Source organism: Argentina silus (assembly GCF_951799395.1).
Source record: "Argentina silus genome assembly, chromosome: 16".
NCBI classification, from domain to species: Eukaryota; Metazoa; Chordata; class Actinopteri; order Argentiniformes; family Argentinidae; genus Argentina; species Argentina silus.
This window is the reverse complement of record NC_139670.1, coordinates 4,371,617-4,385,816: the sequence shown is the minus strand read 5'-3', so window position 1 is coordinate 4,385,816 and position 14,200 is coordinate 4,371,617. Positions and strand designations below refer to the sequence as shown.

The 14,200-nt window shown below is 43.1% G+C and overlaps 2 protein-coding genes across 2 annotated transcripts in view; both read right to left on the bottom strand.

Moving 5' to 3' along the window:
- The window catches only part of skap1 (src kinase associated phosphoprotein 1), a 30,209-nt gene extending 27,244 nt beyond the window's left edge, over positions 1–2,965 (bottom strand). The window contains exons 1-4 of the mRNA XM_083687508.1: positions 2,734–2,965; positions 1,395–1,500; positions 599–624; positions 80–196 (exon numbers count right to left, since the gene is read on the bottom strand). Of these exons, the coding sequence (XP_083543634.1) occupies positions 80–196; positions 599–624; positions 1,395–1,500; positions 2,734–2,773 (289 nt within the window). The 5' untranslated portion in view covers positions 2,774–2,965. The remainder of the gene's footprint in view (positions 1–79; positions 197–598; positions 625–1,394; positions 1,501–2,733) is intronic.
- Positions 2,966–10,682: 7,717 nt separating this feature from the next.
- On the bottom strand, positions 10,683–13,205 carry hoxb1b (homeobox B1b; the record flags this gene model as incomplete). The annotated part of the gene is made up of 3 exons (XM_083687604.1): positions 10,683–10,726; positions 11,994–12,212; positions 12,593–13,205. 3 exons carry the CDS (start codon positions 13,203–13,205, stop codon positions 10,683–10,685), a joined length of 876 nt encoding a protein of 291 aa, XP_083543730.1.
- Between the last annotated feature and the right edge of the window lie 995 nt (positions 13,206–14,200).

The following is a 14,200-nucleotide window of genomic DNA, read 5'->3' as shown; positions in this document are numbered from 1 at the left end:
ACACACACACACACACACACACACACACACACATACACACACACAAGAGAGAAAGAGAGAGAACCAGTGTTGTACTCACACTCAGGAGAGCCTTCATCCTGGTAGTCGGAGGCCACTGATAGGTCATCTGAGGGGGCAGAGCGGCCGACACTGTTGCTCTGGTTGTCATCTTCACTGTCCTCATGTCTGGACTCAGCTGGTGGGAAAGGAACTCAACATCAGGGGTCTGAGGGCCAGGGGGAGGACTTTCAACAGGACACAGGAAATGGGCTGCATGCTCTAAAAGGTCCCACTTTAGACGAAGGATCACTTTTAAGGCTTAATGAAGCCTTCATAAACCCCTTATGAGGTCTGGTCCTCACATAGACCAGAGGAGAAAACCAAAGGCAGATCAGATTTCTATGGCATATGGTTCATTAAAGTCATCGATTTTTAAAGATAGCCCCCCCCCTATAAATTAGAGAACTACTTCTGTTCTGCAGGTTAGATATGTAACTTCGATTTTTGTGTGTCAGTGTAGTACATAAGTTATCGGCACCAATCTCAAGTAAGGATTAAGGCCATTCATTATTACACGGTATAAAAGTCAGTCACTTACATCTGTAGGGAAACTCCTGTGGATTTCTGAAAAACAAAAATAAATAATATAATTAAAGTTATATAAAACAGGCACAAGTTATATTTAGTCAGCTGAGCTGTAACACTGCACACTGCATTTCGTGTCTCAATACTGGCACTCTGTGCAATAAAGTGGAATCTAATCTCATCTAATAATACACATATAGTCGCTCCCTACGTTATGTGCAGGTGAAATAGTTTGCAGTTAGTTCAGATAGCCTCTTTCGACTTCCTGCTTGCAGCTCACAAAACCACAACCTTTCTGAAGCACTCTGCAGTGCACCCCCGTACCCTGCAAGCACACAGAGAAATATGGTTGTTTCTTATGCAAACATGCCACCTCAATTCACTCCCTTCTGACGCTCATATTGTCCTTTCAACGGGGTAATGAACGAGCAAGCATCTAAAATGACATTGTCTAGTATATCAGTGTTTGAATTTGATTTGCTTTGGTTTTATTTTCACACAAATCTAATCTAGCCAGATGGTATGAAATCATATCTGAACACTGTAAATGGCTGTGGTTATTTCATACAGTATGAATATGTAGTGAATGTATTAGGGGCAGTGTCAGTATAACCTGTAAAAACGGACAGTGCTCCAACCAGACTTGTAGATAAGTTCCTTAGAGAGACTCAGATTTCAGAAGTCTTTAAGCACAAATCCAAGTAAAACTTTTAAAATCTAAAATCAAGTCTCAAGTCTCAAGAAAGACACAGCGATTCCCAGGTCTGGAGGCCCAGGTCTGGAGGTGACTGCTAGGCCAGAACCCTCACCTATTATGGACCACGTGAAAGTTCTTCAGTAAGATCTCACGTGTCTCACTGGCGTATGGACCAAGGTTCTCATCCTGAAGAATGTCTGATACAAATAGCTCACAGTCTGAGGAGGACAAGACAGACAACACACATTTAAGAAGAGGATATAGTCCATCACAATCTTGATTAAAGACATCAAAAGATCATACATTAGGCATTTTGGCTGGATCCTTTGTCTCATTACCAAATTATATTTATTTATATTAAGACTTATGGAGCAATGCCGGCACTCCTCTGAAAATACAGGATATAACATTTTAAGTACTTCCAAACAAGACAATTATCTTTTCAGTTACAACCTCCACTATGACATGGAATCATATTTTTTATTTGAAGTCACAATAATATCAGAGATAATTTAATCTTCATGTCCGTATAGGAAAAACAAGTTCATCCACAATGCTTATCTGATTAGATTTCTTCATTTTCTAATTTCAATATTACAGAGGCCTTGACACATGCAAATGTTCGCCAGAGGCCCACGTCAGGTTGCCCAGACACACATGCAAATATGGTAAACGCCAGGGTCCATGTTTTAGAAACGGTCCATACTACAGGATGAATTAGATGCCAATCTATGAGAAATGTCCAAACTAACGTAGTAAAACATAATTTATTGTAATGTTCTCTTGTCATAAAGTCCAACATAATAAATCCCATAACACAAATAATATGAATTCACAGGGGGAATATAAAAGTCAAAATGGTTTGATGAGTTATCATTACCATAAACATCACATTTGAATTTCCAAAATGTCCAAACATTTAATTCTCAATCTTCTCCACATTGTGTGGCCTACGCCTTTGAGGTCCCATCTCCTCATACAGACCTGAGCACTGTGCCTACGTCTAAACATTACACACGTCTTGGCATTAGATTCTTTTCATCATAGCAGTCCTAACCTTTAACCCTAACCTTTAACCCTAACACCAGTGATGTCATCAACAAACCATGTTCTCCTTACATCATGGAAACAAAGATTCTCATCATAGAATGAAAATAACAAGAACAAATGTCAGAGCGCCATGCCTTCGTCTTACTGTTCCAGATGAGTATATCTATAACAGCTCAATGATAATATATACTAGTATATCTATAACAGCACAATGATCATGTATACTAGTATATCTATAACAGCACAATGATCATGTATACTAGTATATCTATAACAGCACAATGATCATGTATACTAGTATATCTATAACAGCACAATGATCATGTATACTAGTATATCTATAACAGCACAATTAATGATAATGTTAAAAGTCAACATTAAAGAATAACAGTCAACGTTACCTTCTAAAAGCCTCCTAATGTCATCAGACACTGTCCCCATCCTGACTTCTCTCTTATGTCAAGTTCCACTGGGATTGTTTAGACTTTTGACCAGGTAACTAATGGATATTACTTAAACTCCAATAAACTTCACTTTTGCACTTAAAGTTACTTTATCTGTGTGACTCTTTCCCCTGCCATATTGAAACCACTGCCCGGTATGCACTCACACACACTCATACACACTCACAAAGACATCACCTGCAGCCTATTGTTACTGCAACTAAAACTACTTCCTTGCATGCAAGTAATTCAAAGACAGACTTGCAAAAATGGGGCGGAGCAAATGCTGAGGTGACAATCAGTTTCCTCTCAATCCAGCCCTATGGCTGTTACATCTTGATATTACACCAGTTATTCAAAGTCCCCCCCCCCCATAGAAACACAGTAGCCTATTGATTAATAAGGCCAAAGTCCTGTTGTGTGAGTGCCTCATTTGATGTTTGACATGACAAAAAGATGGCTTTAAGCAGAAACAGCTAGGCCTACAGTAGTCCACATCAAATTATCACTATCAATGAGGAGTAAATTATACAACAAGTACGGGTAACATTAGGCCTAGTAGTATCAATGTCGACACCTGTCTAGAGTTTAATACAGGACAGGTGGACACCTGAGCGTCGAGGTTCTCTTGCGCACGAGACGTCGTGACAACTGATGTGGTAATTGGCGCGCGACCAACAATGGCGTTAGTAAAAACGTTGTTGTTTTTTTTAGGAGAGATATTTGTAGCCTGTTGAACTATGAATGAAAAGCAAAACTTTACAACAGTTATACACTTCATGTTAGTCGTAAATCTAAAAATCGAGCTATTTTGATGAGGTGAGGTCTTATACAGGGGCATAGGTGGACCTCGCAGCACTAGCGCTCCTAGACACGCTGACTGAATAACGTATTCCTCTTCACACCTGTTAAGTGTCGCTTTCCTCAGCAGTGTTCCGTGTTGCCAGTAAGGGGCGTTCAGCCCTGCACTGCACACAGCGAGCGATGCTGGACTAGAGAGCAAGGGTACACAGGTGGATTACCCAGAGGCACTGTCGATGCTGCTGCTGTCCAGATATTCATCTTTTACAAAATAAGTGTTAAAATGAACAAACTTCATTCGTTTTTAAGTTGCAAGTCAATACACGCTGGTGTTATTTGTCCTGATTTTGTCCATGGGCCTATTGCTTTATTTTCTTTAAAAGATTTACCCAGAATATTGAGATATTTAGCCTCTCACAAAATGTTTTATCAATTTAATATATCAATTTAATTCTACAACGGCTGCTCAGGGTCTGCTGACAAGAGCAGCTTTTTTTAAATACAACATATAGATTATGACCTAAATTGGGAGAAAATGAGCTACTGTTTGTTGCAACAGTTCCATGTGTGTCTGTTGACCTCTGTTCATTCATCTCCCTGTGACCTCCCATTAGGATTATGATGACTGGGGTCTGCTGCTGTTGTGTGCGGTCTGCAGATAACAGGAAATGGACCGTTTAGAGCAGCCAAAATACTCTGGCCAACACACTGGGGTTACTATTTTTCATAACTTGCCAAATCAAATATGGAAACAGTAACAGTATACTAAACATTGGTAAATGGAAAATATATTTATTTTCTTTATTCTGAGATGAGCCTGTCTAGTATACATTGCTGCTTGAAAGTTTGTGAACCCTACAGGGATGGTCATTATTTTTGTGTAAAATATTAAAATGAACTTATAAAATCATTATCTGAACCCCAATTCGTAATAAAGACATTCCAAATACACACAAACAAAGATTTTAAGAAATGATATATTTTCATTGTTTATTTAACAAAAACTTGTGTGTGCAAAAATATATGAAGCTCTTCAGTCAATAGCTTGTGGCACCTCCATTAGGAGCGCTAACTTGGAGTAAACGTCTCGTATAGCCACTAATCAGTCTCTGACATCTGTTTTGAGGGATTTTTGCCCACTCCTCCTTACAGAACTCAGCCAATTGAGTGAGGTTTGAGGGGTATCTGGCATGAACTGCCCGCTTCAGGTCCTGCCACAGCATTTTGATTGGATTTAGGTCAGAACTTTGACTTGGCCAATACAAAACATGAATATTCTTTCTCCTGAGCCATTCTTTGGTAGATTTGCTTGAATGCTTTGGGTCGTTGTCTTGTTGGAAGTCCCAGCCCAGCTTTAGCTCCTTGACTGATGGCATGACATTCTGTTAGAGAATCTCCTGCTATACCTCAGAATTCATGGTGGAGTCGTCCAGGTCCAGAGGAGGAAAAGCAGCCCCATATCTTGACATTCCCACCACCATGCTTGACTGTTGGGATAAGGTTCTTTTGGTGGTAGGCAGTGTTGGGTTTTCACCAAACATAGTGGTTTTGATTGTGACCAAAGAGGTCAATTTTGGACTCATCTGTCCAGAGAACAGACTTCCAGAAACCTTCAGGCTTGTCCAGGTGGTCTCTGGCAAAGTTAAGACAGAGACTTCTTCCTAGCAACCCTCCCATGAATGCCATTTCGATTCAGTGTTCTTCTTATTGTTGAAGCATGCACAGTTACTTGAGATGCAGCATGGGAGGTCTGCAAATCTCTGGATATTATGCTTAGGTTGGCTTTTACCTGATTTATTATTTTTCTTGTGGTTATTTTTTTCTTGGGGATATTTTGGAAGGGCGTCCACTTCTAGGCCGAGTTGCTGTCATGTTAAATGCTCTCCATTTGTAAATTATTTTTCTCACAATGGACTGATGGAGCTCAAATCTTGTGAGATGATTTCATAGCCTTCCCCAGACTGATGAGCTCTCACTACCCTCTTCATGATGTCCTCTGAGATCTCCTTTCCTCTCGGCATGGTGTGTTTTGTATTCACCTGTATGAGTAACACAAAACTGACCAGGTTTCTTATCTCTATTTATCAGAGTCCTGCCCAAACTCTTTCCTAAAGATCTCTCCTTTCATTGGTTCATTTGGTACCAAATTATTTACCTACCTGATTCTACTTACCTACTTGATTTAACCAATGCAGCTTGGGGGTCACTTATTTTTGCACCTGCACTAATTTCTTTATAATTTAGTTTTTCTACTACACGCATGATTTCCTGGAAACCAACATATGGAATTGGTAAATATAAACCTGTTATGTCAGATAAAAAAGACAGATTCTGATTAAATAAAGATTTAATGGTAAAAACTAAAAAAAATCTATAATTGCACAAGGGGTTCGCATCCTTTCAAGCAGCACTGTATAACATACCTTCATCCTGGGGGTTGAGAATGATTATACTCCATTCAACCTTCATACAGGAAGTAATGAGGTCAGGGGAGAGCAGAATCCCAGTGATGTAACTGTCCCTTTGACCTGTGTTTCACTGTCATACACACACGCGCACACACACACACACACACACACACACACACACACACACACACACACAGAGAGAGAGAAGCCCAGCCCACACATATATGAAAGGACAGGTCCTTTGTAATCCGGTAGAGATTACACCACCCAACAATGCAGCTGTGAAAGAGTGACAAAAGCCCTGTATCAAACATCACCCCGCATGGGCTTCTGCTGCAGGGGGAGCCTGCTATGATCTCCTTCTAGTGACACTGCCACAAGCCCCAGCCGCCTCTCTCTCATCTCCCCGAGAGAGCCCCTTCAGCCTTCAGCCCCTCTGTCTTCTCCCCTCTCATCTCTATAATCTAGGGGGGTTTATCTCTGTGTGTGAATTCCTTTTAATTTGCATTGCAGTGAGGGCTGCGGGGGGGGGGCGGGTGGGCTGGGGGGGGCGGGGGGGGGGTCTCTCTGATCTGATAGAGTCAGGAGAGAGAGTCAGGGGGAACCCGAGGGCATGTAGAGTGTGTGTGTGTATACCTCGCCGGCCCCTTTACACACAGACACACACACACACACACACGCACGCGCACACACACACAGATAAACACACACACACACTCACACAACCACAACCACACACACACACAGATAAACACACACACACACACACACACACACACACAACCACAACCACACACACACACACACACACACTTCCTTGCATTCGCAAGATAGGCAGGCAGGCACCACTGCAGAGAGCTAAACGGGTGAATACTGATGGGTCTGTACCTGACTCTCAGACTCTTCACGACTCCATGCTCTTATCACTGGGGGAGACAATGGCAGCAAGTTGCCATTTGCTCAAAATGTCTTCCCCAAGCGTAAACACTTCACGTCCTATTTAAAAGCAGGACTGACAAGACGTTTGGGTTGATACTTAAGAGTCTGAGGTAAATGTTTGAGTTGTTCAAGGGGATAAAAAGAGGCAGTTTGCTTTAGGGATTTCCTAGGAAATCATTGTATTTCCTCCTACCCCTTGCTCAAATATATGAGAGAGAGAGAGAGAGAGTTTGAGAGAGAGAAAGAGGAGGAGGGGTGGAGAGAGGGATCGTTGAAGATAAAAAGTGACGATAGATTGAGGACACCAACAGACAGAAGAGCAGGTGCCTCACCTAGAACCCTGGCCAATGCGCGTAGTCAGTCAGCCATTGGCTGAAGTCATGTCAGGCTAGTGAGACTCGTTAAAACCAATCAATTATTTCAAGATTCAGAAGATTTAAAGTATTTAATGTCAAACTATACACACACGCCCTTTCAAAATGTAGATTTATTTTCCTTTGATATACTTTATTTACCTCAGCATGTGCCGGGGAAAGCTGTCTTTTACTAAACCATTCCCCGTGTCTTTTGCGGATGATTTTTCACCGTTCAGACATCGTCCCTCGAGGCGTTGTTTAGGAGACAAACATGTGATGTATCGCAGTAGAACAGCTGGCTGTAGACATGGAGAGGAAGCGGGAGCACATCAATGCACATTGATGGGAGAGGAATGGAGAGACTGGGAGGATGCCAGGACTGTGGGGCTGTAGCTGCCTCTGATTCTGCATATTACCACCCCTCTCTCTCTTCTCTCTCTCTCTCTCTCTCTCTCTCTCTCTCTCTCTCTCTGTCCAGTTAATTGGAATACAAAGCACAGGGAGGTCGATGAGAGAGCGGCTGTGGGGGTGGAGGAGAGGAGGGGGGGGGGGGGGTGGAGGAGAGGAGGGGTTGGGTGGTGGGGGGGTGGGGGGGGGTCGCTGTCTATCTCAGCCCATGCTCAACCTTCACTGCTGGGAGGAAATTGACTAGAGAAGCAGCAAGCGAGACCGACACACTGTCACTGGTAAAATGAACTGTCACCTCGCATTTCTCACCTTCCCTGGCGCCATCGAATTGGCCGCTTTCAACCATGTGACGTGACACTGATTGAGCTCGGCTTTCCTCTCCAAGAAAGCCAGTTAATTTCGAAAGAGTACAGCCCATGTAAATAGGCACGACAAATAGAGGGGGGAACGTGTTCTGGCTTTCTATGACAGCGTCTTGCCCCGTCTTGCCCACGTCTCCTATTCCGACCTGTCATGGCGTCACGTTACTCTTTCTCATCCCCACCCCTCATTATTCCCTTCTCCTGCTTCGTTACTCTGTCTTCCTACACTTCCTGTTTTTCTTTACGCCACACAGCCGCCTCAGCGTTCTGACGGACCAAGCGACACACAGCAGCAAAACTATTAAGGCACCGTTTTGGTTCCTGGAGGCAATCCCAGAGAGTATTTAGACGTTAACCCGGGGGCCCAGTAGCTTGTCCCTCCTGGTTACCGTGCTGATGAGGTAGCAGAGTGGATGCAGTCGCCGGGGGACTCAGGAGAGTTGGCTCTCAGGTTGTCTCTGGGCTGCAGGTCGAATGGAGCGGAGCCTCACTGGGAGGGGGATGGTTGATGTCGAGACTCGAGACACTCACCATCTTGGCCAAAAAGGGGACCACCACCATAACAAAGGAAGCATGCAGAAGTAGGGAGCCCAGCTGAATGAGTTTGTGTGTGTGTGTGCATGCGTGTGTGTGTGTGTTTGTGTGTGCACGCGCGCAAGTGTGTGTATGTGTGTGTGTGTGTGTGTGTGTGTGTGTGTGTGTGTGTGTGTGTGTGTGTGTGTGTGTGTGTAAAGTAACCTCTCTTGCAATGTACTCCTCAAGATGAAACCCTCCTACCCCTGTCTCTTGAAATCCTCAACCCCCCTATCTAACCCATGAATACAGTACACAGACAGTGGTCCTTTGTTCTCTTTGAAGCCTGGTGTCCCTGCAGAGTGACAAGACACAGAGGAGCTGGTTAGAAGGCCGAGGAAGTGAGTCTGACTTTAGACCGGTAAAGGACCCTGTAACAACTGCACCCAGCATGGGGGGGGCCGGTACACCATGCATCTGCTTGACCTCAGAGAGAATGTTAGTCTGAAGAGGTACGGATGTGAGGAAGATATGCACATGTAAATGGGATATGCCTTTTCTGTTATTGATTTTTGTGTCATATTGTACTTTAGCTTATACAGGCGAGTGGAAGGGAAATAGGCGCTGCCTGCTGTATCTCTCCTCTAGATGTGTCAAGATATACGGTATACTTAAATGACATGCGCTGATATTCATATTACAGCTTTTTTTTCTTCTATAGAATAGATAAGAATAGAACAGGCTGTCTGTATTTCACCTTGCTTGTTCCCCTGAGTAAATCCCCGTTCGCACCCCCTCTCCCCCTCTCTCCCTCTCCCCCTCTCCCCCTCTCCCCCTCTCCTCTGTTTGCCCTACATTCTCCAGAGAGAGGTGTGCAGTCGTGCCACAGTGTCAGGGACGGTGAAAAACACCCCACCACCTCCCTGCAGTCAGAACATCTGTCTCCGCGGTGCTGGCTCTGTCGCGGGCTCTGACACCTCCAGATGGAGACCCCTGTGGGAGCTCTGAGGAATGACCTACCACAGATGACAGGCATCACACCTCAGGAGTCAAGGCCCCACACTTGTCTATCCCCACTCCCCTTTTTCTGTTAAATCTGTTCCCCTTCACTATATTGCTGAGTTTCAAACCAGCCCCTAGTCTATACCCTCCCCGCCTCTCCCGTACTGTACATGCAATATGGTAATTGCTCCACCAAGTTGGAATTATTCCACCGATTGGAAAATATTTCCTTGATGGAATTCTCACCGTGATGCATATATCTATCTAATCCTTTCAGATCTGCAGGAGTGGGTAAGGGGCAGGGTCTAAAGGCCGATTTGGAATTCAGTATTTACTCCTCCCCTCCCTAGGCCCCTTCCTGACTCTCCCACAGTAGTACAAGCCTTCGTCGATGTGTAAGGGAAAAAGAGGAGACTTTATAATGAACCCTACAGTTCCTATAGTTCTAATTTACAATAATGGACTGTCTGCAGTTTCAGCTGGAACTATGACTGGCTGGAAACATATCAATTATTGATGCAAAGAGCTATGAGAACTGCTAACTCACACAAATGTGTTTCTACTTATCATGAATAACTGATCAGCTGTTTCACACAGCCGAAACCGAAGGTAGAAATGGAAGGAAGGAGGAGGGTCAGCTTTGAAAGAATGAAAGAGGGGAAGCAGGAGGGAGGGCACAGGGGATAGAAGGGGTTGTAGCAGGAGGTCATGAGGAAGAGACCATTTGAGGGAATTATCATTAACTTGAACTCTTTCATTATGCTTAACATGTCATCATCAAAGTTGGTGTGTTTTACTACTGTGTACAATATTTATTATTTATTATTTAATATTTTATGAAGAAAATAATATTCCCCCCATTGTTGTCTCTCCAAGGCTTAGAAGGAGGAGAGAGAGAGAGAGAGAGAGGGAGAGAGAGAGAGAGAGAGAGAGAGAGGGAGACCTGCAGATGACTCCAATAGGAGCCATTCTGATGTCTTGACAGATTGACTTTGTGAATCCATTTGTGGCTGAACTCTGGGTGAACCTCAGCTTTGGGGGAGAGGGCACTGACAGGCCAGCGCTGCCGGGGCAGGAACTGAGCAAACCTAACACCCAGTGCAAATATTGAGACTGCCCTATAGCATCAGCACTTGAAACAGGGTTGACAAGTCCTTGCAAACTGTGAGGAAGAGGCGAGGCCACAAAAAAGCACTAGAGGTTAAACTAATAAGTTAGCTTGGTAACACTTAAGTTGTCCCCATGCCTTTTATTTTAATGATTTAATTACTAGTAACTTATTATAGTAATGTGGTGGTACGTGCATGGTATATGGACTTTGCAGTTCCTGTGCTACTTGTGTATTAACAAAAGCTGATTACAGAATTACTGCACAGGTGTAGCGGCGACTAACCATAAAATGGCACCCTGTTTTCAGAAATGTTTAACTGTAGAGAACAGCAAAAACAGACAATAATGTGGTGAGTGAGAGCCTGTGCTTCTGCCAAGTGATTGTGGATCTCAGAGTTTCGAGGAGGGAATTTGTTACAGAGTCAAATTGAATTTGTGTAACACATCTAGTGTGGAAGCAGCCGACCTGGAGTTTGTTATCATGTTTGGAACCCCTGGAGGTATTCTGGGGTCAAGGGGTCATCTGGAACCACCCCATGTGTGGTGAAAGATTCTTCGTGTCTCATTATGCAAAGGTACAATAGACCGGCTCCATAGAAAATGGATTGGCAACACCGAGAGGGAAAGATAGACAAAGCATACTTTTGTATGAGCTGTAGTTTAATTCCAAACTATCACATACAGGCATGTACAGTTTTTCATTTAATTCTTAATTCCAAGAATGAGTGGTTAACCAATATCTTTACCCGAACCCTTTAACGATTTCCTTACATAAGGCCGTGATAGGGGTATCCAAAATATTATTTCAAAATAAATGTTTATATTACATAAGACCATGGGAATATAGACGTTTTAACAAAACAATTTGCATGAAAAATAACTTTTTGGACATAGTAAATTCCCTATTGTAGCATTAAATAGATAACATTATAATATCCCTTGCAGGTGAGTAATTCTGTGCAAACATACAGGCCTACACATGCACATGTTAAAACAAATAGTAATACTTTTTGTAATTCTTCTCTAATAATTGAATTATCTAACAAAGTTGTCAGTATATAACCTAATACCCTGTACATAAATAGTGCAAACAATTACATCACACATAACCCACTTTTCAACTGCAACAACATATTTACACTATACAAACAAAGGAAATTAAGAAAGTTGAACAAATAACAGGCTTCAATTATTGAAGATTCATCACAAATTGACAACTTTTGTCTTCGAGTTTGGAGATGCATCAGGAGAGGAAGATTTTAGGGCAGTGTTCTCGACCACATTCTTTGTCGGCGTAGGCATATTTATCAATACTGTACCCGCTTTCTCACGCTTTTTCTGCTTCATCCTACGGTTCTGAAACCAAATTTTCACTTGCGTCTCGTTGAGCTCCAGAGTAGCAGCAACTTCGACCCTGCGGGGCCTGCATAGGTACTTGTTGAAGTGGAACTCCTTCTCCAGCTCGGTCAGCTGTTTAGTAGAGAAGTTGGTCCGGATTACATTCTGTTGGCCGGGGACTCCACATTCAGACGCCTTGACTGTAAAATGAATTAATGGATGGATGAGAAACGGATGGAATAAATGGCTTGTGCATGATTGGACAAAAATGAAAGAAAATGAAAAAGTAGCCATGCACTTATCAGCCTATAAGACATAAAGGGTTATACAGTTATACAAGGGCATAATATACATTCTATTAATTAGATCATTTTCAATTATCTGCATTTGAAAACGCTGCATAGGATTGATATATTAATTTTACGCACCATGGCACAAGTTTACGCCCCATGGGTAGCACATTCGGACATAGAGTTTCTCAGTTAAGAACACAATTAGAGCATTTAGAAGGTCTGTGAATCACGCTTTGACACGTCACTATTGAATATTATCTCTGACCACGTCTTAGTGGTGAACAAACCTGTTTTAGGAGGATTCCTCTTCACTTTCATCCAGTCGAACGTTTTTGAAGTTTGCTCTGCGTTACAAGGATCCAAATCCTTATAATTGCCTTGAGAAGAGGGGAGCAACCTCGAGTAAACGCTGTCCAAATATTCCTGCTGCCCCTGTTCCCCACCACTGCTAAAATGTTGATACTGGCTACTCGGGGCAGACCCTGCAGGCCCAACGTTACCCTCGGCCAGAGGAGGCATGTTGGCTCCAGTGGCTGAAACAGGAGGCGTCTGAATGAAGCCTCGTTCCTGCTCATGATTGAGAGCATATTGGTGATGTCCGTAGTCCAGGGTTGGCCCGGCGTGTGCGCCAAACATGGAGTTTCCTGTTGTTGAAAACTGTAGATCTAAATTGATTTGATGTAAGTGGGTCTGGTGGAGTTGGTGGCTTGAAGTCTGATGATGTGGTCCCGCAGAACCACCAACGACCAACCGTCCATCCGACCCGTAACTATCACTTGTTGCGCACGAGCTGGAAGATAAAGGCGACATGTATCCATGGTTTAAATTGTGGTATCCGGCCTTGGCAGTGAATATGTTCGTCCCCCGGTTACAAATTGGATAATCTAAGTAAGAGTTCATTCTGTATTGTTATGGCAAAATTGATGAAGACGGGCCAGACCACGTTAATTGCTATTCTCTCTGGCCTACAACCTCTAGGTAGTATGTCAAAGCCGTAAAACCGCCGTCCAAGCTCATATCGTCTTAGTGACACACCATGTGACTCGCTTTACGCCAATGCCGAGGGAGCTAGAGCAGTTTCTCAAGTCAGCGGGCTCGTCCATCAAGCGTCTGGCATTTACATGACAAATGCTTCAATCAAACTCGCCCATCAATCTGATAGGACCACAAATACGTCAAACCACCAAACTTTTGGTGAGAGAACAGGCTAGAAGAAAAAGTTGGAAAGTTGAGAAATTATTTAAACTTCGTCTCTGTACATTTCAGATGATAGATACCGACTGAAATAGTGTGCTCATATGTTTTGGAAATGCAAGGTTTTGAAGACAGCCTGCTATCCTCGGGATAAGGAGGGTAGTGCGAGATATGGACGAAGAATACTTAAATAGTCAAATAACACGACGATCTCTTTTAGTAGGGCTATTATCTTATAAAATCACCACTAACGTCGAATTGATGAGAAATGTTTCGCCCACCCACCCATAGAAGCACTGTCCAAATAATCCTAATAGTGTTATTAGCTCAACTTGTGTTCCTGAATGAGAGCTTATTTTTAGAGAGGAGCAGTGAAATTAATGCGGTGATCAATCTTTCGCTCCTCTAAAAGCTTGACAGCTCAGCTCTCCAATTTTCCCGCTGGGGAACAAAGAGACCACCTTTTAGAAGGCTAATTTATTGGGCCTTTTAGAGTTTGACAAATATAATCGCGTGTATAATCTTCAGCAAACTGTAAAAACGATGGTCATAAATTGACAGGCGATAGGATATAATCGTGTTTAGAATAGACATTGAGGATTGTCATTAAACTTAGAGGAGGCGAAATGACCGTTGAGTAATAGGGCTTGCTATTTAGCCGAAGGTTTTGGGATCCAGTACAAGACTTATCTCGCTACAGG